The sequence below is a fragment of the Homalodisca vitripennis genome, chromosome 6 (genome assembly GCF_021130785.1).
Source record: "Homalodisca vitripennis isolate AUS2020 chromosome 6, UT_GWSS_2.1, whole genome shotgun sequence".
NCBI lineage: Eukaryota > Metazoa > Arthropoda > Insecta > Hemiptera > Cicadellidae > Homalodisca > Homalodisca vitripennis.
In genome coordinates, this window is record NC_060212.1 from 62,941,391 (window position 1) to 62,967,970 (window position 26,580).

The 26,580-nt window shown below is 35.6% G+C and overlaps 1 protein-coding gene across 14 annotated transcripts in view; it reads left to right on the forward strand.

Annotated features, from left to right (window-relative positions):
• Positions 1 to 26,580, forward strand: part of LOC124364387 (calpain-A) — a 177,101-nt gene that overhangs the window by 36,655 nt on the left and 113,866 nt on the right. The window contains exon 1 of one of the 14 annotated variants that reach the window (XM_046819805.1): positions 6,479 to 6,697. The exons of 10 other annotated variants lie outside the window; for them this stretch is intronic. In XM_046819805.1, coding sequence (XP_046675761.1) covers positions 6,494 to 6,697 — 204 coding nt within the window. In that variant the 5' untranslated portion in view covers positions 6,479 to 6,493. Of the gene's footprint in view, positions 1 to 6,478; positions 6,698 to 17,963; positions 18,312 to 23,437; positions 23,630 to 26,580 lie in introns of those variants that run through there. 3 more of the 14 variants (XM_046819808.1, XM_046819809.1, XM_046819807.1) reach the window with 3 other exon arrangements.

A 26,580-nucleotide genomic window follows, 5' to 3' on the forward strand; every position in this document is an offset into this window, starting at 1 on the left:
CGAAACTTGATATCAACAAGTTAATTTAAAAATAAAAACTTTCTCGCGTTTAGATTGGACCGCGCGAAGTGAGCTAGGAGATAACCTCGGCCTATTACAGATAACTTTCCACGATCTGACAACTCGGGCAGTGGCAACAACAAACATCTAGTATTAGTGTTTGTACAGTTATCTCTTATCTCTACAGTGCGTACAGTGGACCAAACACAGACGTTACACTGATTGTACTACGTTTGACTGTACTAGTTACACAGCTTTGTTGTGTCTTGTCTGTACATGCTGAGTCTGGAGATACACAGCTTGTTGTGTCTTGTCTGTACATGCTAAATCTGGAGTTACACAGCTTCGTTGTGTCTTGTCTGTACATGCTGAGTCTGGAGATACACAGCTTGTTGTGTCTCGTCTGTACATGCTAAGTCTGGAGTTACACAGCTTTGTTTTGTCTGGTCTGTACCTGCTGAGCCTGGAGTTACACAGCTTTGTTGTGTCTTGTCTGTACTTGCTAAATCTGGAGTTACACAGCTTCGTTGTGTCTTGTCTGTACATGCTGAGTCTGGAGATACACAGCTTGTTGTGTCTCGTCTGTACATGCTAAGTCTGGAGTTACACAGCTTTGTTTTGTCTGGTCTGTACCTGCTGAGCCTGGAGTTACACAGCTTTGTTGTGTCTTGTCTGTACTTGCTAAATCTGGAGTTACACAGCTTCGTTGTGTCTTGTCTGTACATGCTGGGTCTGGAGATACACAGCTTGTTGTGTCTCGTCTGTACCTGCTGAGTCTGGAGTTGCACAGCTTTGTTGCGTCTCGTCTGTACTTACTGAGCCTGAAGTTACACAGCTTTGTTGTGTCTTGTCTGTACATGCTGAGTCTCGAGATACACAGCTTCGTTGTGTCTTGTCTGCACATGCAGAGTCTGGAGTTACACAGCTTTGTTTTGTTTCCTCTGTACCTGCTGAGTCTGGAATAAATCTGAGACCTATTGAAGAACCAATCATGAACTCAGGCTCATTTAGAGTTATTCTTATTTGCTGAGCGTTTGCAAAGCCTATCTCTCAAGGGCTGGGATGTCATTGCTGCTATCTGTGTGTCTGTCCGCACGCTATTTCGAGGAAAAGGAACTCTGTCTTCGTTAGTGGTGCATGTCACTCCATGGGATTTGGCTGGACGTTAGCGAATATCTTTACATTGGTTTTATGGGTAACCATGGTGACAACGAGAAAATAGCTGAAAAATCCATTTGTAAACAAAATACTTCACTTGTAGACTTGGAATTTTACATGCAACCTCATTTCTACATGAACGGCAGTGAGTTCTACCTTAGGGTAGGGTACGATAAGCGGACCCGGTTTTTTATGTCGAAGAATGTAACCATCGATACCTAATATTCGGATCTCAAATCCTAGACTATCAATCGATATAAAAGTATTTATAGTCCTCAATAACAATCACGTGTTTTAAATTAAAATATGAATTTAATATTTACAGTGATGAAACAAATTATTATAACCAAAATTAGGAAACTGAAGACGACCATATTTGCTCCTCTCACAGTTACAGTTGTTTCTTTCCCACAAATTTCACATAATGGATTTTTTCGGTACGAGTCCAACATGTTGAAGCCACGTAAAACATGTCTTATCATCTTTCAAAGCAATGTCGTGTAGTTTTCTAAAATGGACTGCCATTTTTAATAATCAAATGTTACTTATATGTAAAATTGAAATATTACCTTACGTGTATTGTAGAATTATTTGAAAGTGTTTACAGCTGTTAATATAGATTATTTGAGTTAATTATTCAAAATAATTAATCAGTATCGATTGATTATATCGATGGTTATGATTAAGTAATATCGTTTCCCAATTTCGATATAAAAAACCGGGTCCGCTTATCGTACCCTACCCCTACCTTATTGTATGTCCAGCTATAGAACTTTTCTGAGGGTCGTTGAAGAAGCTTATCCTTTAGTAGGCTGACATAATTAATCTTTTGTTTACCGGGGGTGTAAAAATGTATTTTCCAAATCATTGGCTACATAGACTTGATATTTTGCATTAAACCTCAGAGAAGCCTGTTACGCGACACGAGGTGTGGGCTACTCCTGCCTTGCTGAATTACTTACGTAGAATAAACATAATAAAAGCTAGAGCGTTTTTATAAAGATAAAGAAGGCTATTGCAGTTTACCTAACGATAGACTTGTTTTAATAAATTAGATCTTAAAAAGTAATCAATTCCTTTATAATGTTTAATTGCTAATGATTGGTGTGTTTACTATTGATGAATTATTTATTACTCAACACTCAGATGTTCTTTGTAGTAAAGATAGATTCGTTGTAAATAAATTGTATTCTTATTATATGATTATATATTCAGGTTAATTGTAAATTATATAAGCAAACAGCATGAATTCAAAGATCTTCAAAAACATTTGAATCGTGTTTCAGAAATTTAAGTATCCATTCAAATAAATTATGGGTACTCTTTCCTATTTAAAATTAACATTTAAAGCTAAAATGTATGAATTTATTTAAAATAAACCTATTAAGGAGGGACAATATCTGTACATTTTACATATGGCGGTTTAATTGAAATTGTTTTACGGTTTTTGATGTATTATTTTTTGTAATAAAAAATAAATGTAGAATATTATTCAACAGTATCTTAGAAAAAATATTTGCATGATGCTAGTTCTTGTCAATCTTGCGTATGATGGTCTTAATTATTGTCAGAAGGTGTGCAACCTTTCACGAAAACCTTGTTTCCAACTTGGGGATTCCCAACATGAAATATTTTTCACACAAATCTCTAAGTTATAGATTTTTTCACCTGCACATTACATTTCTGCTATACCACGAATGTCAGAAAAAGTGAATTTAATTCTGCTTTACCATAAAAATACTATTATACTTACATTAACTTTATTTCAACAAATAAAAAACGAAACATTTTAACTATTATTTTAATACGTTTTCGAGAATCATATAGTTCTCGAAAAAGTGATTTATAGCTGCTTAAAGGAACTGATAGAACCTGATCATCTCGACAGAAATTTTTCTCAGAAGTATTCCTTGCTCGGCTTGAGTCTCCGACATAAAGTGATCTGTTTTTGGTTGTGCTCTTTACGTTAATTGGGTCTTTTCTAATATGTCCCCGCATTCACAAAGATCGTAATGAAACTTGAAGAAGAAATAAAGTGCTTTATTTTTAAGGGGATACGGTATTATTTTAAGGATAAATAGGAAATCGATCATTGTGTTTGAAAGAAATTTGGGGTAGTGCATTTAATCGTTTTTTCGGTGTTCGTAGGGCAGTAGTCCAGGTACTACTTCTAGGATAAACTCGTCTTATCTTATCAGTGATAAACGCGCGCCGCTTGATCTGGGCTTGGACTTTGCAAGCTCGAGTTAATTTTTTTTCTAAAAGAGCAAGCAGCGGGCAAGCATCGCGTGATCTAACCCATTCTGAAAATGTTGTTGATCCTACAACAGAAGCACACACACAGAGAATCGAATCGAATCGCTCTGGGCGTGGGCAAAACGGCGTAATAAGAACAAATGCGGTACAAGTCGCAACTTGGCTAGACTCATATTTGTGTGAGTTTCTGTGGGAAACATCGTCACCAAAACCACAGATTTGTTCGAACAAATCCTGGAGGACATTAAAGCGTTCTGGCCACCAGAATAGTATATTATTTTAAACTTCTTTCATTACTAATTTGTGTTTTTTTCCGTACAAATTAATAAACTCGTTTTTCAATTGTTTTTGCAAATTATTGTCAAAAACCTAGCTTAACCTAACCTCAATTACCTTTAGAAATTACATTTGTTGCTCTAGTAACGTAATCTAACTTATAGAAATTAAAATAGAGAATGCGGGGACATACTAGAAAAGACCCAGTTTAATTTACCTTGAAAGCAAAGATATCTCCCATTCCACTCGGAATCAATTAAAATGTTAATATTGAGCAATATAGTAATCATGCTGGAAAAAACAACTAACTGAAGGTAAGGATATGACTTGTACAGTATTCTTATAAATTATGACTGTACCTGTCACGTGTATTTCAAAATTAAATTATGAGTTAAGTAAATGTAATTTTAATTTATAACCAGATTACAATATGTATGCATCATAATACAGAAAGCCCCGATATAGTAGAAATTATTAAATTTTTATAACAATTAAATGTTAATTAATGTTTTCGCCACTTTCGTAAACATTAACTGAAAGTGTCGACTACTTAGGGTCAGTTAACTTTGGAAAATGTGTCGTAAATATTATAATTATTGTGCATAATTAATTATTAAATATTCAGAAGAAGTTTTCCAACGTTGCTCGCCTTTTAAACCTTCCTTGGGTATTCTAAATATATTTCAAAAGCAAAACTTGAAAAATCAGTTCAGCCCGTTATCTAGTTTTAGCGAGGGCTAACAAACCTTTCTAGACTAAAGCGTTTTAAACATTAAAGCATTTATACTTGATTGCAATAAAACAAGACAGTAGGAAGATATCACAAAAGTGTCGGCGATGGAGAAGCTCAAAATAAACTCTACATAGTTTCGTTAACACAAACACACACACTTGTGCACCTGATGAGACAATGAGAATACCTCTTCATTTATAAATTGCACTATATTTTACAGTCTAGGTGTCTCTGATGTCATTTTGGATCTTTGAGCTTTTTCGTCGCTGACTTTTTGGATCTCTTAAGACGAACATGACATCAGATTACAGGAGTTAAATCTGTAACAGTCAGATTCCAGATATTGCACTAAGAGGAAGGTGAACTGGAACTAAACTCAACATTCACATTGAATCAGCCCTTCCCACCATAGCCGTGTCATGGGCAAAAAACAACGCAATAATGACGTTGACACCGGTGGCTAATTATTTCTTTAGTTGGAAAAGCTGTATCATTAGAGCGGACGTTAATTACTCTTTTCTCAAACCCAGGTAGTCTCAGTCATAATTGGGTACAATATTCCAGGGGTAGGGAGAAGGGAGTTTGGATAAGTAAGACACAAAGGACCAGATTAAGAGCAGAGTCAGCCTAAGTTGAGTCGATACAAACGCTCTGTATCATCTTAGACCAGGCCATAGTAGACTATGAGAATGAGTATGTTGGAATTTTTCTAGCAACAAGTAATAAGGAGAAAACAGCGCTTGGATTACTCTAGCGAAAGAAACAAAGTTTCCGCTTGGTTCTCTCTCGCGGAGGAAGCGAAACAGGCGCTTGGATTGCTTTAGCGCAGGACAAAAGGTTCCGTTTTGATTTCTCTAGCGGTGGAAGCTAAAAAGGCGTTCGGATTGCTCTAGCGCAGGACGAAAGGTTCAGTTTTGATTTTCTCTAGCGGTGGAAGCTAAAAAGGCGCTCGGATTACTCTAGCGCAGGACGAAAGGTTTAGCTTGGATTCCGCTAACTTTGAAAGCTGAAAAGGCGCTCGGACTGCTCTAGCGCAGGACGAAGGGTTCAGCTTGGATTTCTCTAACTTTGGAAGCTGAAAAGGCGCTCGGATTGCTCTAGCGCAGGACGAAAGGTTTAGCTTGGATTCCTCTAACTTTGAAAGCTGAAAAGGCGCTCGGACTGCTCTAGCGCAGGACGAAGGGTTCAGCTTGGATTTCTCAAACTTTGGAAGCTGAAAAGGCGCTCGGATTGCTCTAGCGCAGGACGAAAGGTTTAGCTTGGATTCCTCTAACTTTGAAAGCTGAAAAGGCGCTCGGACTGCTCTAGCGCAGAGCGATAAGTTCCGCTCGGTCTTCTCTAAGGGAGTAAGATATAGAGACGTTTTAATTGACTTTGACTTTAAGGGGACACTAGTATAATATAGGTTAGGAACAAAAGAATGCCGGTTATAGCGGAAAGCGGAAAATATCCGAGCTTAGGAAAACTTTCACTATGGGGGGAAGGGATGATAAGGACGGGAACGAATGTTACCAATCTTGGAAGTAGACCCTATATTGTGAAGGAAACTGTTGGCTTTAAATATAATTTCTCTGCTGGATGAACGTTAGACAAACACAGTATTGGTCGGAAAACAACAGCTTAATGGAGGTTGTTATAACGATAGAAATGCGTGGCTAATATGCATTTTCATTGAAGCATTTATTTTACACACTATAAAGGCTGAATAATAAGGTCAGCTCCATCCACGGATTGTGGCACGCCTAGTTAAAAGAGTGTTTATGTATTTACAATTTTATGGATATGTCCGAATGATGTTCTTTAGAATTTACGTTATTATGAAATAAACTTAATGCGGTTTAATGCAGCTTTTGTGTCATATTCAGATATATCAATTTCAAATGAAAACTACAGTTTTAATTCAAGTAGCGCGCAATAAATAATTCATTTTATAATGAAGCTACCTGTTTAATATTTATCTCATGATGAGATAGCTAGGTATTTACTTAATTAGACCGCCTACAGAGCGCGTGGCCGAGCACGCGATGGTGGACAGCAGTATACGGTGCACGGCAGGCCTGGGCGGGAGGGATGAAGTTGGAGTTCGAGGCGATAACCCAGAGTCTAGGGCTGGGGACCCCCCGGTTGCCCGCGAGAGGGGGTCGGGTTGCCAAGGAGGTGGTGAGAGAGGGAGCCGATAGGAAGAGGAAGCTGGGAGTTGTTGAGGGCGGAGTCGTGAAAAAGGAATCAGCCAAGAACAAACTGTTCTCTTTGGCTATATACCAGAAGACCCCGGTGAGAATAAATTATATTGTTTATTATTTAAAACGTTCGGTAAAATAAATCTATTGTGTTCACATAAATGTTTTCTTACATTAATGGTCTGTTAGAGATTTAAATAATTATATCAATAGCAGAGTGTTAAAATGTTTATTGTAAAAAACTAATTTAATTGTTCACACAGTTGACAGTTCAGGCTGAGACCTAATAAGTTTTGCCAGTTTAGGTTATAAACTTACAAAACAAGTTTGTTGAATTTTTAAAGACGATTTTGAGGATTACAACTGGGAAATTTATAATTAATTTGTATAAGAATCCCGTGCAACCGTATACTTTTATTGACACGTAGCTTGCCAATTCTCATTAGGTTCTGTCGTGGACATTCAAATTTTAAGTTCGATAGAAGAACAAGTATAAGCTACTTAATTGTTAAGGTTCCAATTTACGATTATTTATACGAGATGCGTGGTGTCGCATTTCGTATTCTATCTCCCTTGGGTCGTTCTGTTATTAATCAATAGTTTTTTCGCTCAAAATAAACATTGGTAGGCCTATAATGTATTTGAAGAATTCTTGAAAATTGTTCATACAATTCTGTATTGGAAAAGTCTTACATATTGATAAACGAATAATTAAACTTATGTGAAGAGCCCATGCAACAAAAAGTCCACAAAGAAAAAATGTCCTTAAATTAAACGTTAAGAACCTAAAGAGAAAATCTTATTGAAAACTCATTGTTAACCAAGAAGTACCGTGTGAGTAATATAAAAATGTCTACTAAAATTTGAAACACCAAAAGAAACATGCATGAGAAAATATTTGAAAACATGGGACGAGGAATAAAAACAAGAGGGTAGCTATTGTTAATACCATAACATTTTATTTTCACATAACATGAGTCTGTAATACATAAACAGTGTTCTATAACAAAATAAACAAAATGCCTAAGGATCTATGCGAAACAAAACATAATTCACTTCCGGGTTAAAATATGTTAACTAGAAATGGCTCACTTTCGGTTTAATACCTGTTGCCCGAAGGTGGCTCATTTCTCATTTTAGGGTTAAAACTTGTTGACTGAAGATGGCCCATTTTAGGGTTAACACTTGTTGACTAAAGTTGGCTCATTTTAGGGTAAACACTTGTTGACTAAAGATGGTCCATTTTAGAGTTAACACTTATTAACTGAAGACGTCTCATTTTAGAGTTAACACTTGTTGACTAAAGATGGCTCATTTTAGGGTTATCACTTATTAACTGAAGACGGCTCATTTTAGGGTTAACACTTGTTGGCTGAATATGGCTCGTTTTAGGGCTAACACTTGTTGACTGAAGGGGGCTCATTTTATCGTTAACATCTGTTGAAAGAAGATGGCTCCAAAATTAATCTACAATTTGTTTAAAATCTTTCAAAGGAAACATGTCATAAGTTGGTTCAGTTTTATTTGGAATTGTGATAAAATATTATTATATGACAATGTGCCGTGTAATTTATAGGCGTAGTTGTGTACGCAGGGCGGGGCCGTGTAGCGGCTGTGTCATGTGTCAGCTGGGTGAGCCGTGTGACACCGTCGCGTGACACTGCTCTGGCCCTGTTTGTCAAATAAATTATTCAATTGTGCCGAACGAGTCCATAACAAAGGATGGTGCGCTCGAACAGGCGGCTTCCCATACTTGGGGCACTACTGACGGTCATATTGACGGACTAATATATCTCAGAGGTATTCTATAAGTGACTTACATTTCTAAAGGAGGTCAACTCTCCTGAGGTTTTGAATGGCCAGGAAAGATAGTACTGGGGGTCCAACCCTCCTGAGGTATTGAGTTATCAGGAAAGATAATACTGGGAATCCAACCCTCCTCAGGTATTGAGTTATCAGGAAAGATAGTACTGGGAGTCCAACCCTCCTGAGTTATTGAGTTATCAGGAAAGATAGTACTGGGAGTCCAACCCTCCTGAGGTTTTGAATGATCAGGAAAGATAGTACTTGGAGTCCAACCCTCCTGAGGTATTGAGTTATTAGGAAAGATAATACTAAGAGTCCAACCTTTCTGAGATATTGAGTTATAAGGAAAGATAGTACGGGGAGTCCAACCCTCTTGAGGTATTGAATTATCAGGAAAGATAGTACTGGGAGTCCAACCCTCCTGAGGTATTGAGTTATGAGGAAATATAATACTGGGAGTCCAACCCTCTTGAGGATTGAATTATCAGGAAAGATAGTATTGGGAGCCTAACCCTCCTGGGATGTAATGTTATGGTCAGAGATAGTACTTGTATCGTAACCCTCGTGGGAGATTGTGTTATGAGGAGGGATAGTAAACAAATTTTCAAAACTAGAAACATATCATTAGAATCATGTTTAAACTTAAAAAGACACAATCCTACAATCCACTTTTTAAAAACCATTAAATTCTCACTTTACAATCTCTATAAATTCTACAAACCCTATTCATATTTAAATCTCATAACAACTCTTAAAAAAATCAAGTATTGCATTATAATATCAGAAATCAACCCTTACAATACCCCATACACCGATTAAAACTATTCGAGCAGGGTCATTATTATTCAGCTCTCAAAATCTATAATAAATTGCATCCAAATCAAAAGAGAGAGAATTCCATAAATGAATTTCAAACTTACCTAAAATGCTATCTCATTAACCGGGCATACTATTCAGATGATGTATACTTAAATGAATAAAAGTATTTTACGAGTTCTTATTATTGAATTCTTAGACTAAGCTCACTAAAATTTGCAAATATGTAATTATTTCTTGATTGGTTTAGACAATTCACATGTTTATCTTTAGCTATGCTGAAAATTATAAACCTATGTGAAGCTTATAATGAATAAAATAAATAAAAAATAAAATAGTAGTAATAACCCAACCCTCCTGGAATATTGTGTTATGAGGATAGATAGTACTTGTACCTTACCCTTCTGGAGAATTATGTTATGAGGACGGACAGTACTTGTAGCATAATCCTACTGGAATGTAATGTTATGACGAGAGATAGTACTTGTATCGTCTCTCCTGGGTGATTGAGTTATCAGGAAAGATAATACTGGCAGCCAAACCCTCCTGGGGGATTGTGCTATGAGGAAATATAGTTCTTGTGTCCTAAGCCTCTTTGGATATTGTGTTTGAGGAGGCATGGTACTGGTAGACACACGATCAAGTTTAATCTTTCAGATTAAAAATAACTTTTTTTAATCGGTTTGTGTAAAGGTTGGGAGAGGGGAACATACTCATCATCTCATTTTTCGTGTAAGAGTAAATACACAACTTCTTAATTTTAATTTCATATATGAAGTATTCAGGGGAATTTGAATATGGAACACTTAACATTGATAAATAATGCAAAGAATGTAACTTAAGGGAAAGTTATCTCAACCATTATACAATAGCATGACAGGTCCATATTCGATGCTATTTTCAAATAGTTCTTCAGGCTCAGTCAGAAGAATTAGGTAGATTTTGTGACATCTGAAATATTAGAAACACTTTTTGTATCCTTAAGTTTAAGTCCTTAAATAGTGTTGTTATTTTATTATTTTAACTGCCGCTATGTTTAATTGATAAGACAATTCAGCATCAATTGCGACATCTTGAAGACTGTTCTGCTTACGATGTTCCAATGTGTGAACATCTGATAAGACACTTCAATATCAATCGCGATATCGTGAAAATGAAGATCGCTAGATTATCTGAACAAATAAACAGTTGACGGAAGTCGTAGTGCTTCTGCATTTCCTCTTCGTGGCAGCTTGTCAACAACTACACATCACAATTATTGTGTGGACAATTAACTGCTGTCAGTGTGGCAACACTGCTGTTACATCACGTGCTCTATCAATGACTTTACTCCGGTTTGTTCCAGCTTACAACGACAAACAAAAATGACCTTTCTATAAAAACGTTGAAAGGGAAATTGGATGTTGGCTTTGTTGAATAAAACATCTTTGTAAATAAGTTTCATTAGCTTCATATCTGTGTGTGTTTACGATATGCCCAACAGTGATGTAGTGAAACAGTTGTACATATCATTCTCAATCATCATATTTTATGATCACCATTTTGAAACGGATAGTTATTAGGCTCTATTTAATATATATTTAATCAACTGTAACAAAGTGTTATCACAACTAAAGGTTTACATTTGAAGTGTTCAAGACTAGAACATGTGGTTCTAATATATGTATTAAATAATAAAAAAAAAGGCTATCCCCTTTATGTAATAGGGCCTGATTATTAAGATTATTTCAATTTATTTCAAGTACGGAGAGTGATTCGTTTGATCAAAATACACAAGACATTTCATTATATTGTTTCATACTATCTTGCTTTGTTTACGGTCTCCATGTAAATAAATAAAAAAATTATATCTGTTCTGTTGTTAATGTTATAAAACAATCTACGTATAAAAAGTAACAGGAAATGACTTCTCTTTTCAAAAAGGAGACCATGTGAGGATGTGTCCTTGAAACTACCTAGTACTGAATCACGTGATTTTTCCATCTTGGTCCATATAACTGAACCTACATCTCGTGTGCACATCCACTTCACGCGTGTTGCCTGCAGGCATGCATGTTGGGCTTGTCACTACACGTAGCATTACACCTTGTGAATCGCCTTCAATTACTCAATACTATACCTGCAGTACATACTCAACGGCGTTATTTTACCAGTAGGCTATCTTCAAATAAATCTGTCGAGAAAGAAGGACATGACGTAGCTCAATTCAGTTATACAAAAAAATTAACACGAACACCACGTTTCGAGATGTGCAATCTGATCTCTTTCTCAGGTAGATAGCTATCCTAAAAGGTTACTTCAAAGTATAGCAGGAGATGCAACACACAATTTGTTTGTCAACTCCATGCACACTACTTCTAAAACAGTAATTATCAAAGCCGAACTAAAAAAATACAGCTAACAATAGATTTGCACTGGCCGACCAACCACTGAAAACTGACTAGAGGCCAATAGTAAATTGCGATTGTCACGGCAGAAACAATTTGGCTGAAAATCAAGAAACAGGATTGGACCCTATAAAATTTAAGTACAATCGGTTGAATAGTTTACGCGTGAAAGCAAAACAAACCAACAAAGGCACTTTCACATTTATAATATTATCAGGATTAGGACTACAAGAGATAGGTTTTAAAACTCTTTAAACTTTAAGAGGTAGTTATATCTTAGGACATGATGGAAAATAAAAAGAAATAGATATTGTAAGTAATCTAAAATGAAGAAGCTAAAATAGACGGGTGTAGGCCTACATTTTTACACAAACTCTTGGTATTGATATCTACGTCAACGTTGTATCATAGATTATAACCTTAGTAGTGTGTTTTTATTTATGGTTATAACCGTCCTTAGTTGTGTGTTTTTATCTATTGGTATTATAAGCGTTTAACTAACGTTTTACGAATTTCAGTTTGCAGTGTGCAATTAATTTATTTTGTGGGTTTCCAAGTACAATTTGTGTTGTATATACGTGTCTGAGAATTGCGAGATATTAACTGTACACATTTCATTGCAAGTGGCCTCACGGCAGATTACGCGAAATAATGACGGGACGGAATGGCAGGTGGTTTCTGGAGTCTCAAGGTCCTTTCTGGACGACCTTGGGCCGCGGGAATTCTTCCTTGTCCTGCCAGCCAAACACACAGTGATACACAACTCTGAGGCTGTAGTAATGTTTGAGTCTTCTCCCATCTGAATAATGTTAAACCTCATGCACTTGTACGCCCTTATTTTCTATCGTATTTTTATGGGAGATATGTCATTTTAAAGATAAAAATCAATACGCAACCAAACGCTTTGTCGTTTTTTTTGTAAAGCGTATAGGCTACTTTTTTTAATATTTAATCAATGAAGTACTAAAAAGTTTGGGATTTTTTTGAATTACCTAAATTTTCGAATTCTTTGTTTTAAGTTTATGTAATTATGTGTTAGGTTAGTTATTTACCTGAAGAAGAGGTCAGATTGCAGATCTCGAAACGTAGTGTTACGATTTTTTGTTTCACTGAACGATGGCAAATGTTCGGAAAATCCTGCTTCCTTCACAGTTTCGTAGAACAATAAAAGTCGTTTTGATGTGTAATAATTTTATTTTTAAAATGAGATATCTCTCATAGTTATGGGATAGTTTAGAGTTCTACGACTAAAATTAAGGGCGTAAAAGGACAAGAGGTTTAAAGGCGTGGGGCTGCAATAAGCTCTTAATTAATTAGTTAATTCGAATTAAAATTCATCCGTCCATAAAATATATTGGAGTACTTTTTACATAGTGATTTTAAGAGGTATCCCACACGTATTATAAGTAGTGATGAAAATTGCCACAGTCACATACTATTCGATTGTTTTTTAATAAAAAAATTTACTCTAGCTGAGATCTGTAAAAGCGTTTCAACATCAAGTACTGATGTAACAGTATGGCCACACTGCTTAATTGAACCTCTGTGTTTAGTAACATATGTGTCAAAAAGTGTCGTTTACATGTTGTATTAATATAAATTTGTTTACATTTGCACTGGACCCACACAAAAGCGATAGTCATAACACAATTAAATTGTTGGTAACAATGTATTCATGTAGGCCTAATTGTTGGCGTAAAAATGTATTCTTGTGATTGTTGGCTAGTTTTGGGTAGTTTCTGCTATTTATATCCAAAAATATTTGTAAGGTGTTATGGTTTTAGGACTAGAAGCTGAATAATTGTACTTAGTTCTAAAAAATCTATGCGTTGCTTCCGGAATGACAGAATATTATGGATGGACAGGGAGGGGAGGGAGGGTCGCCACCTTCGAGATCCAAGAGGAAGGATTCTGGGCATTAATCTCTGTCATATCTCCTTTGAAAATGGGTAAGCCAGCCCTGTACCAGCCTCTCCGGTCGAAGCAGATGTCTAGTTTAGCAGCAGCCCTAAAAACATAGGGCTTTCACTATCGATCTACCCTTGCACCCCAGTATCTCGACATGTGTGGTTAGTGATATACTGCTCCTGGAGATCCATAGGGTAACCCAAATTTAAGTGACACATCGATTTCACGTAGCCTACCTGATACTCTTTCTAGAGTTCTAGTACATTTTAACGGATTTATTTTGTTTTGGCCTTGAGGATAAACATGAAATACTACGCGTATTGTGTCAATGTTTACAACTTAAAGGAATTAAATTGTCTCCCTTGTTGAGATATTCGATCTATATATGCCACTCAAGATGTGTAAATTGATTTAAATACGTATTTATATAATTATTCGAATACAGATTTAACATGTAAAAGTTAAGATAGTTAATATTTAATTTAAACACAAGGAAAAATAACACAGATCAGTGTTTATTTAAGGTTAATTAGTATTGGATATTATTAAATTTGAAATATTAAGGGCATTTGTTAAAAGATAATTTAAAAATAACAATTAATTTTTATGTCAAGTAATCAATGATCTATGAGTAAAATATTTTACAATTTACTTGTTACATAATAAGGTTTCAGTCGTTTTTGACGACCGTAACTCGAAATGCTAGATCATACTTTTCAATTTGAATTGATTTTGTATTTCAATTCCTCAGACACGTTTTTCCTACTTAAATTGAGCCTAAGATATTAATACAGTGGGTTAAAATTTTCTTCTTTAATTAGAGAAAACCTAGTATCAAACAAGGCTATCCTTGTAATACTAGAGATTCATCATAATCAAGTGCGTATTTAGTAATTGTGCGCCCCTGTACTATCAGTCGTTCACCCCCCCCCCCCAATTCATACCCTCCCCTTTAGATCATCCACCAGTCAGCCACGTACAGTAACACATACATTAATTTACATCGTACACACAAGCGGCCAAGCTATAATTTAACATATTACTACTTCGTGGTTTTCCAAAGAGTATACAGTAATTATATTTCTTCAATAATCCACAATTGAAGTTAGTTCTAAAGTTTGCTTAGTTAAACATGGAATAAAAATCTGGATTTTTATAAATTATGTATATTTTGCCGTAACCTTTCAGACAGCAGTGACAATACATACGGTGAAAAATAAAATAACTTATTGGATTTAAAAAGTATCTCTTTGAATTAAAAAAATGAGTTGGTTCAGCTTACTTTAGTAAGAATTTCTTGTAGCTTGCTTTTCGCCGAGCCGTGTAACTGATTGTATTTACTGATACGCTTATCTGAGGAACTTCCTATTTAAAACAAACCGGTTTTGTCTTATCTCATATGCCGATAAAATATTTTAGGCAACAGCAGTAACTGTTTCCTGATCCACGAGTATTCCTTATCAAATTCTATGTGATGCCAAATAAACTTTATACAATTATTAAAACTTTTAATAAAATGACACACTGTGCGAAACCGACGGATGGGTGAAAGGGAGTCCATTTCATAATTTAATAGAAATCAAGGCTTGGTAATAATAATAAAATAATGTTAGTACTAATAGTGTATATATATACATAATGTCTAGCAACTATTTGATCAAACTTTACCATGTTGTTAGCAGCTAAAACCAACAAATAATGCATAGTACCATGTGTCCTAGGTAGCTAAATTTGTAAGTTTTCTTAAGTTAAAGTTTTTAAACGTTTATGTGTGGTTTTGAAAACATTATCCCATGAATGGTTTAATATCATTTCATACAACTCTGATAGAAACGTGTAGGCCTATCACACTGCGTTGCACAAACATGGAAAAAATAATCTTTCTGCAGGTAGATATCCTTTTCAAAATGGTGGCAATTACAAATATTAAAGTTAAATTTTAAAAAGTTCACATAAAAGCCAAATTACAAAACATGTAAAGGTAAATAGGGTATTGGGTTTTATCATAGAATCAAGGATAACACATAATTTTTTATAATAGTTGTCATTTATGATTAAATTAAGGAACATTAATTGGAGGGGGTATGTATTATTCAAATTTAAAGTTTTACAAAACAAAAACATTCTACTATGTTCTACAGAAAAAAATGTTATTGATTTTTTTACAATTAATATTGTACTATAGGAAACCCTTTAGCATAAAATGACATTATATTGTAAATAATACAAAACTTACACAACTGAACAAAGTACACGTTGTGGTGACGCATGAGTTTCCTCAACAATGAGTAAGTATTGTGTTATTCATAGTTGTTATTGTTAGTAGTTCAGCTGTCTGGTGTCTAACAGCTGTTTTCTTGTAATCTGAGAAGAATTATACTATTTTCTTTCAAAATATTAAATTAATTGATTTATAGCTCGGTTATTAGACTATATATTGCTACCAAAAACAAAATTAGAAGGTTTGAATTATTTTTAAGCCATAGTATATATATATATATATATATATATATATATATATATAATATATATATATATATATATATATATATATATATCAACATAAAGTATTCATGTTATTCAAAAGTATTGAAGGTAGTTACTTTCTATGATTATTCATCCTAATAAAGTTAAGCTTTACACTGTTTTTGTTAAAAAATACAATTTTTTTAATTTTAAGTATTATTTCCTCTGAAATAATTCAGCTCTCCAATGAACGTTTCTCAATAATAACAAAGACAACAACTGTTATAAAAAGTTGTTTTTCTCGGTTAACCTTGACTGTAATAAAAGCTGTTACACCATTGTATTTGCCTTGACATTGCCTACATATTTTGTATGTTGACATTAATTTATTGTTAAGCTTACAGATTCCTTAAAACTAAACTTTGATCATTTTAAGCCACTGCCATTTTAAATGGATATTTGCAGAAAGTTAATATTTTGAGCAATTGCGTCATTTAGTATGATAAAGGTTTCTAGCGAATTTCATGAATCCATTTTAAACCGTTCATGAGATAATAATATTTAAAAAACGCACACGTACAGACAGATAACTTAAAAATTAATCTAGCTAGGATAAATGTAATCATTGTTGTTATCAGTTGGTTTTGTGTGCTGAACAACATGGTAAAGTTTGATCAAATTGTATTGTATTATTATTATGTATAAATGAGTGGGGTGTGGTGTATAGTGACAAGAGAAGCGACAAGCAAAATGATTAATTCATTACAAGCAAAATGATTATAACACAAACATCGAGTTGCTAGCACAAGACGATAGTCATACAAGAATTTGAGTGGATTAAACAATACATTTTGCGTTGGAAATGTGTTGACCAATCAATGGAAGCAACATTAAAATGTATTAGCATTGTAAATAAAACCTTTTCAGATAAGAATCCTGTACTGAAACGTTGAAAATTCAACAATCTCTCAAGATACAATGAATTATGATTTTCACACAGGGTAGTTATGTGAGAAAATTGTATTGTTTTCATATTATTTTTTTCCGAAACTTTAATTGTTATGGAGTTTAATTTTGTTTTCAAAAGAATTAAATTTTCTTATATACGTGTTGTTATGAACGTGATATGTATTATATAAACGTTTTATTAATAATTATTTATACACGAATATAATTAAATGAAACATGAACACAGTTGTTTCAGTGACACGATCTTTCGCAAAGAAGCCGCCCAATCACCACTATAATATCGTTTGGCCAGGCTTCGGTATCTAGTTGGAATATAGAAAATGTTGGCCAAAGCCTATTTAATTCCTTTTCTGAAGACGGAAAAATTTACTAATTTTGTGGAATAGTAAGAATCAGGCACAAAGAAACCCAGTTGAAGGTAAGAACGACATAAATTGTATATGAAAGATTGATTGCTGGATGGAGTTATGTATTTTATATTTATAAAGAGTTGTTATTCTAAAGAGATAACACTTGAAAATAAAATAACATATTTTCCTTATTTTGCACCAGTCCTAATTTATCACTCCTAATTCAATTATCGACTAATTTCGTGTTTGTTTGAATTTTTATATTGAAAACTATTGAAATGTGTAATTTTGTTTGATAGCCTATACAAGTTATCCTTCTATGAGGTAGTTTATTATTTTCTTAAATGGTTGGAATACTTGCTCCTGTTTCTGCCTCCTTGAATACACAGCTAACACACATTTTATACTTATTTAAAATTAAAAGAAATATGCAGTTAGCAAGAACAGCTTGTAGATAATATAGTCTTTATACACAGAAAACTTGGTTCAGAGTTTCTGATGGTTAGTCTTGTGGCTTGTCAAGACAGTACAACGGTGCGACATTTGCACCGCGACTCAACTAGTTATCTGAACCGCCAACAGGTAGCATGAGTGTACAGTCAGGTACGTCTGCTCGGCACGGCACGGCGGGGCAACAGATGGACGCGAATTTATAACGAAAACCGGTCACGGCTTTGGAATGATGATGGCTGTGAAGTGAGTCAGTGAGAGGGCGTAAGGCGTAAGTATCAGATTGGCTTGTGCGGTCAAAGGAACGTGAGCTTTACAGGTTGACGGGTGTAGTAGACGTAGACGACTTGCCGTCAGTGTTAGTGTTCACTTATAGTGTGTGTCAGTCGAAGCTAGAATGGGTGCTGAAGAAGAAGGCGATCCACAACTTAACCTCATAAATGGAGTGGAAAATATTGTTGGTGATTTTGTGCGGGGAAAGTTGGGGAAGGATACGTTTGAGAAGACGGTCCTGGAAGTGAGGAAAGTCCTGCCGTCCCTGTACAACTTTAAAGTGGTGAGTTACTTTGTGTTTACTTTTATAGAAGTGCTATTTTTGGCGAAGTGACTCAAGCTGTTGGACTCTTCCCTTCGCATGTGTCTCCGAGTTGTCAAACTGTCATTAACCTTTGGTGTTTTTGTACAAATGGCCGGCAAAAAAGGTCATTTCGCTTCACTCGACCCTAGTTTTCTCACTTTGTGAGATTAATAAAATGTGTAAATCGTGAGTCTGTTTACATTTAGGTTAATAGTAATTAATATAATCAGGCCTGGATACTATAGTAACGTAGTATTATTTTGAAAACTTACGTATTTTAAAATCTACCAATTGCGATGTTGTATTTAAACAGTTTTATCTTCATTCAACTCTATATTGTACACACCGGTAAACTTATTGTATATGAACGCAGGGTTGAATGCATTATTTTGCTACGCGATACGTAATTTGAAAACAATTTTAAAATATAATTTCGTTATGAGTAACGGAACTATAATATAAATATATATTTATTGACTGAAAATAATATGATACTATTACTCAAATTTCACATCAGACAGGTCTGCTTTTAATTGTTTTCTTCTCGTAATAGATGAACATATAGTAACTTTTAACATCTATAACACAACTTACAATAGATTGTGAATGGTTCTACACAATAAAAGTTAGCCTGCTTCTGGAATCACGCCAATCGCAAATGTTTACACATTTGGCAGCCTGTTTTTCAAACATTCTGATGGCGCCTGTAACAGTAACACAACAGTGGAGAGCGGACCGGCTATTTTTAGATCCGATCTCAACATCAACTCACCATTGCTGGAATCCAGACCTAACTATCTCTGTCCCATTTCGTGGCGCAATCTGTATTCCATCGAAATAATCGTCTGTCTTAACAAAATTCTGACCATATATATGTTAAGAAATATTTTTTTCTGACAGGAACCTTCCTCGAGCAAAATGTATGTGCGTTTTATACATCAGACCCAAATAAAAATGGTTGAACACAAGGGTATGACATTTTTACATTATTTATAGGCCTATAGAGGTTAACTAGAGGAATGACATCTTATTTATTTCTAAAAAAATGTGATTTCATTGAGAAAAATTTATTTAGAATAATTAACATTCTTGAATTATATTGTATTAGAACAGTCAATGTCACTTTTGTAGGCCTACGTCAGTGTTTGTATCATTAGAATCGTATTTTTGGTCTTTTTACCGATTAATTTTGAACTGTTTAACAAAACTACCTACATTTCAAACTATAGTTCCTCTTGAAGAAATAAAACAAGTATTTCGTTATCTTTTGTTATCTTAAAAAGCTACGACATTAAAATATAAACAAAACGCAAAACTAAAGCAAATTGGTAAAGGATTATTGCTGTCATTCATCTGCGATTAACATAGTACGGCAACTAAGAAAATTTGCAAAGGAGGTGTATTAAAATACTATTGGTCAGCGGCAACTTTAACGTGACATATTTATGTCATAAAACAATGTGAGCACGAAATGTCCTTTTATGACGAACGCTAGTTAGTTCCAGCTGTATAAATCGCCACAATAAGGTTTCAATTTACTCAGTCTTGGTAGTTACATAGTGTACAGGCGATGACCAGTTGTAACATGATTTTCACGCCATTGAAAAGCGTAAATGTATATGCGTAATACAAATTTAATTGCATGTAAAACTTATTTTCCATCTCTTGCGTCGTCTAAAAAAACGAGAGTTTATAAAAATATCAAAAAAGATGTTTATTTAGTTTCCAATTTGGGATTGTAGTAGTGGCGTAACTATGGCTTGACTTTGTGGGGGGGGGGGGGTGAACGAATCTGATTGAAAAGCATACCTTACCGGAGGTTATGGAATAAATATAAATTAAAATAAATTATGGTAGGCCCAATTCGTATTTTAAACAGGTTGGATTGCTATTATATTTTTAAATTGTTAGCGGTTTGCAGTGGAGGTTGAATGCCAGAAATGTTGATAACGCTGCTGTTGCTGTTTTGTCGAAATAATATTAATACGACTCGTGTCCACCCTATGCACGACCCTTTATAATCAATCTAAGCAATTAGTGATACCGAAGTTTTAGTGATCTGAAGTAGGATAGACTATTATCTAGTATAGGACTTGTGTTGTGTGGGTGTCATTTCTCCTAACCCACACACTGCCACGCCATGTAATATCTGGTCGGTCATTAGGCTTTCCAATAATTAAACTGAACCTACGCTCGTCGTCGGGAAAATTTCCACGTCACGAAACGATTTTAATTTCCTTTCCCCGTATCGCCCACAAGTAAATTCCCCCGACCCCTTTCCAATCACGGACAACAATAGAATTCCTCCATAATTGCTGATGCTTGAAGATAATGTAGTTCAAACAGTATCGCTTTTATCAATTTGAAACTTTTAATTTCTTTTATGTTGGCAACGCGAGTGTTAGTTTACTATAGATGTAGGATTTGAAAATTTGCCGGTTGCTTTGTCCAGAAAACCCTTAACTGTATCTCGAATTCTCCGACTTGCAAAAATATCAGCAATTAAAAAAGATTGTTCTTGCTCTTATAACAAATCGGAAATTCGCAGGAACCATTAATCTAGTCTACTTACTTGAGTTTCAGAACCAATTAAAAAAATAGCAAATGAAACCTGTGATTTTTTGTGACAAGTTCCAACATATGGTGACGTTTAAAAACGTTAAGGAATAGTTGTAAATGCTGGGAAGGCATGCTGAAAACTACCAGTAAAAAGAGTCTCAAACATAACCCAGGGAATATTTCTTTAGTACGTCATCGGCAAAGAGGGGTGTTGTTGGAGCCCTTCTGTTACAGTGAGGGAAGGCTTGCAAACTGGCGGCTAAAAGGACAGCTGCTTGTTGACTCAGCGGGGGGGGGGGGGGGGATATTCTCAGACAGTTATTCCGGGGTCTGCCGTCCGGAGGCGGCATATGGAAAGTACACATATCACAAATTTGGTACGTGGCATCAATGCAGCAGATACATTTCATTCAATTTCCTCCCTTTCATGCAAAATTACATTATTGTAGAATTGATTTTAAGTCAATTTACTATAGAGGAAAAATCAGTAACGCACATCAACTCATGAACATTATTGTCGTTACACTGGCAATAGTGTTACATGCGTAACTCAGTATCTATTATTTAAGATTGCAAATCGTTTTTTCTTGAAACGTAATAGTGTAACCTTCGTGGATATCAGTTTTGTTTGTATGAAGCACGATTGAAGATGATGATGAATAGGGTCCTTATGGCTACATGATGTAAACAAGACTGCTTAGGGCTCTGGACGTTACGTATAAACGATTATAGCCCAGGGTGGCAGATATTGGGGGTTGAAAAATTAACTGTGGAGGGAAAATTCAGAATATACATAAACTAAAACAAATAGAGCTAAAAGAAAGTGATAAAATGTATAAAAAAACTTTTTTTAAACACAGCGGAATCACTATTATATAGTATTATAGCTACAATTCGACATTACAATTTCGGACATTATCCTTCTGCTGGCTATACTGTACGTTACATTACAGTACAGGTACAATAAGTCGCATCACTGATGAGACATGGATCAACTCGAGACTTGCCATTATAGTGCAGATTTGATGAAGATGTCATGGAGAAAGATTGACATCTTCATTCAAAATGTGGCCATCGAAACGATATGACGAGCGAGTTTTCAAACTCCAAAAAGAGCTGTCAGAGTAATTGGAATGTTGAACTTTAGAGAGTCGTGCAAGAAATCTTTTAGGGAGCTGGGATTGCTGACTTTACCCTTGTCGTTATATTTCTGAGGTGATCATGTACTACTGCATGTCCGAGTGTGTCTTGGTTCGTGGCGAGGACATTCACCAATATAAACCAGATGCAGGGACAACTTCAGAACACAGCAACACAAAGACTGACGTTGTCTCAACACCTCCCGCAACAAGTTGGTGTCAGACTTATCAACAGGCTTCCTTGATAGTGTAAAAAGTTCAAACAACCTAAATCAATTCAAAACTCGTTTCAAACGCCTTCTGGTGTCTAATGCGTTGTACTACTGTGTTTTAGATCCAACGCTAGATCTGATGCCGGAATGGATGTATCAGTATGAATTTTTAAAATGTATGTCTAGCTGCTAGAAAACGTGTACATGGATTTATAAAAAAATATATACAAAGTGAAGATTGCGATAGAATGTCAGAAATGGTAAAATGCAATAAAGAGATTATTATATCTATATTATCTCGATAATCCCTACACACTAAGAGATGTCCTCATTGATTTCGTAATATTATCTTATAGTCATTATCAGAGATCTACGTGATGAGGGGGGCGATACTGCGATCATCAACTGAGAGAAGGGAAGGCGATATAGTGCCTATAGACAGCAGACTTTCACATCCATCTCAGAGAATGTGAAGGAAACAGGATTTTTTCGGACATTTGCCGTCGTTCAGTGATACAAAAAGTCAGTAACACTGCGTTTCGAGATCTGTAATCCTATCTCTTCTTCAGGTAAATAACTAACCTAACACATAATTATAAACTTGGTTAAAATAAACAAATCATACCAGAGCGTTGTGACACGCGTCAGGAATGACAACCACCATGTTGTGTGTCAACTTCACTGAACGATGGCAAATGTCCGGAAAATCCTGTTTCCTTCACAATCCTTCCATCGTCAAAAACAAACTTCAATAAGAGAATGTGTTTGTACAGCTCTTCGGATGGATTAAGACTTCGTTGATCCTTTATAACGGAATGATTCTTGTTTCGATAAAGATGCATTGAAATGAATTTTATGCTTTTCACTTATATGTACGTAATGAGCCATTCTTGCGCAAAAACCTAGAACTGAGCTGAAATTGGGCTAGGCGCCTGCTTCCTGGAATTTATCTCAGGTAATAAAACACAAGGGCCTAACACTGCTAGGAGTCACATCACTAAACTTATCTGATCACTGAGTCGCAGATTCACTACAAGGTGATAAAAGATATTGCTCATCCTTTTTCACCCGAAAACTAATCTTATCTCGCCAAGATTTCTCTGTACTTACACTACGACTGTAGCTATAATCGTGTGATAGTATTATCAGGTTATCACCGGTGATAGCGGTTGGATGGGTGGGTGTCAGTTTGAGTGAGTGTCGCGGTCAGATGGAGTGTTGTCGCAAGGAGCATTACGACTGGAGGCGGCACATCTGCCGCCCTTGTGAGCTCAAGTGTGCCGCCTTCCTGGGGGCGGGCCGTGAGGGGTGGTGGCGCGGGAACAGCTGGGAGATGGAGAGAAGAAGAGCGTTCCGGGGGCGGCAGCGGTTACGGCGTAGATTCCTGGTAAGATAAGAATATAATTCATCATCTATTCAGAATCTATTCATCATTTATCCAGATCTATTCATCATCTATCCAGAATCTATTCATCATCTATCCAGAATCTATTCATCATCTATCCAGAATCTATTCATCATCTATCCAGAATCTATTCATCATCTATCCAGAATCTATTCATCATCTATCCAGAATATATTCATCATCTATCCAGAATCTATTCACAATCTATCCAGAATCTATTCATCATATCCAAAATCTATTCATCATCTATCCAGAATCTATTCATCACCTATCCAGAATCTATTTATAGTCCATCCATTGGTCGCTGCATTTACTCGAAAATTATGATTTAGGGGCGTTGCGGACTCAATTTTAGTTGACCAATGTAGATAACTTACATCTGAAGGTCCACCAAAACCTCGTTTATCCAACTCCTAGGTATACTCAATATAGACTTGAACAAAATTTTCTTCCACATAATTTTGTTTCCCCAATTGTATTAGATGACATAGTGACAGTTTGATAACCTTGTGTTTACGTCTTGTTTTATTGAGTGAGTTTTTGCATGATTGCGATGAGTATTCCATAAAACATCTTATAAGGAAAGACGGAAAGTAATAAAATTGTGAATGAAAAGCGTTAGAAGGTCATACAGTGACGTGTTGTATACGATGTTACCCCGATATTTGTGGCCTTACTGTGTTTGGGTGAGCCGATAATTGTATCTGGGCTAGAGATAGTGCAGGTTCAAATCCTGTCAATGAACATAGCACTTTTTTTACCATCGACTTTGTTATTTTTCGAACTGTTTATTCTGTATTATAAGGTTCTTGCACATGCCAGTGGCCCATGAGGACAGACAGAATAAGGCTTAAAAGGGTGATCGCCCTTCTCTTTTTTTAATTTGAAAAAAAAAGACAATGGTACGGCCCACTGCTCTCAAAAAGGCCTTTGCTGTAAAAAAACACTGTGAACATTACTGTGTTATGTTGAAAAACATCATTAGGTGATTGAATTCTGTATTTTCTCATAGTGAAAAACGATTGGCGGGAAAACCGCAGCGCCTTTAATCTGCAAATGCTGGTTCCACGTTGCCAAATCTGCAGATGCTGGTTCTATGTGGCTAAATCTGAAAATGCTGGTTCCACCTGGCTACTGTATCTAACGCGTATTTACAATTCTGAATTTCTAAATAATGTTGTCCATTCTCAAATAATGGTATTCCTTCGTGGAAAACTTTCTCAAGTAAGCACCAATAGGTTTTATTATAAAGGTAGCGTTGTTAAAGGTTGGCATACATTCATGTACTTCAATAGTTAGTAAGTTTACTACTGCACTGTCGATTAATTTTTGCAGAATAAATGTTTCATTAGCTCTGGGCTACTCTGAAGAACCTTCCTATTATGTTATTCTATAATTTATATACATAAACGTGGGACCACATTTTCATTATTGTTTCGGGCAGCATTTTTACAGTTCCAGAGTTAAAATATGCAATTTGATTATCTACATAGTTGATTGATTTACACATTCTAGGATCAGAAGATAATGCTAACCTCAAGAATCATTATAGTGATCAGTAGGCCTGGCGGAGGAAGGTCGACGCGACGCTCATCTGACAGCAACAACTAACAATGGTAGGGATGGTCAAGGTCGCCGTTCTTGTTCACCAAACCCGATTGCGATAATCGTATCAGAGCGATTTCTTTATCAGGCCGATAAGTCGATCAATTCTGGGAACTCTTCGACAGGTGGCGGCACGGCTGTGTGATCCGGCTATTTGAAGGTTAAATTCATAGCATGGTTTGAGGCTGGAGTTCTTTGTCTTGTGAAGTCTTCACAAACATCCTCGATAAGATAGAAGTACAAGTGGATGGTAATGGAACCCATCAATGTACCCCTTGATACCCCAATGAAACCCCTTTTTGGTAACTGCGTTTTTATTCCCAGAATTTAAAAATGAATCACCTTTCAACCGTTTAAGATATTTATCTTCTTCCGTCCATTGGATTTGTGTTAACTTAATTTTTCAACCAAACTTGTCTTGTTTTGTTTCATTTTTACTAACGGTTGTGGAATTGATTTAATTTTAATTTTGTGTTGGATTCTCCGACTTGTCTCAATAAATTGTAGTCAGTCACTCAGTAGCCTATCTATAACACAGAATATCTAATCCTAAAATTGTTTGTATTGATGGAAACATATTTAGTGTATATTGGTGGTGTATTTTTTGAACCATCATTGGGTCCAATAGTGATCCCTGCGGCATTCCACAATTTTAAACACGACTATTTCGGCTACGAAGGCAACGCAGAAAAGCGGCACGGGCGTTCGTTGTGGGCCTTGAATGTTAAGAGAGAGCCTACTTCTGGAGCCGGAGGCTGGGTCGGCGCCAAAACCTTTCGGGTCAAGTATGCGTGGAGTGGAGTGACGAAAGTTCACTCCACATTTAGTAAACCCATCTGTTACTTTGATTCCGCATGAAATGGCCGGAGGCGAAAAATGGGTAGTAGGTAGTAAGTCTGACGAAAGAGCAGTTCGCTCTCCCGTTTCCGCAGTCATGAGATTTCACTATTGAACTCATCTTTCAAGCAGTGCAAAATGTTGATCTCCCAAAATATACCCAATTGTATTAATGGGTGCTTGAGTTGAAGACTTGTTAGCTTAGCAAGTGGAATATCGAAACAACCAATTCATATCTTATTTTTATTTTCTTTTAACAATCGTATCCATAGTAACAAATTGGACGTCCCACCATTTTTCCAAAATAAAAAGTTCAGAAATTGGTTATTAATTATTTATTGTTTTGTAGTAGGCCTACATAAAACTCTCTAAATGTTGGTATATTTTGGAAATGTTTAATGTAAGAAATATAGTTTTTTGTATATTTTTGAAAATAATCATAACCATGGTAACAAATTTAGCCTTCCGTATACTATTTGTTTATTTGTGTG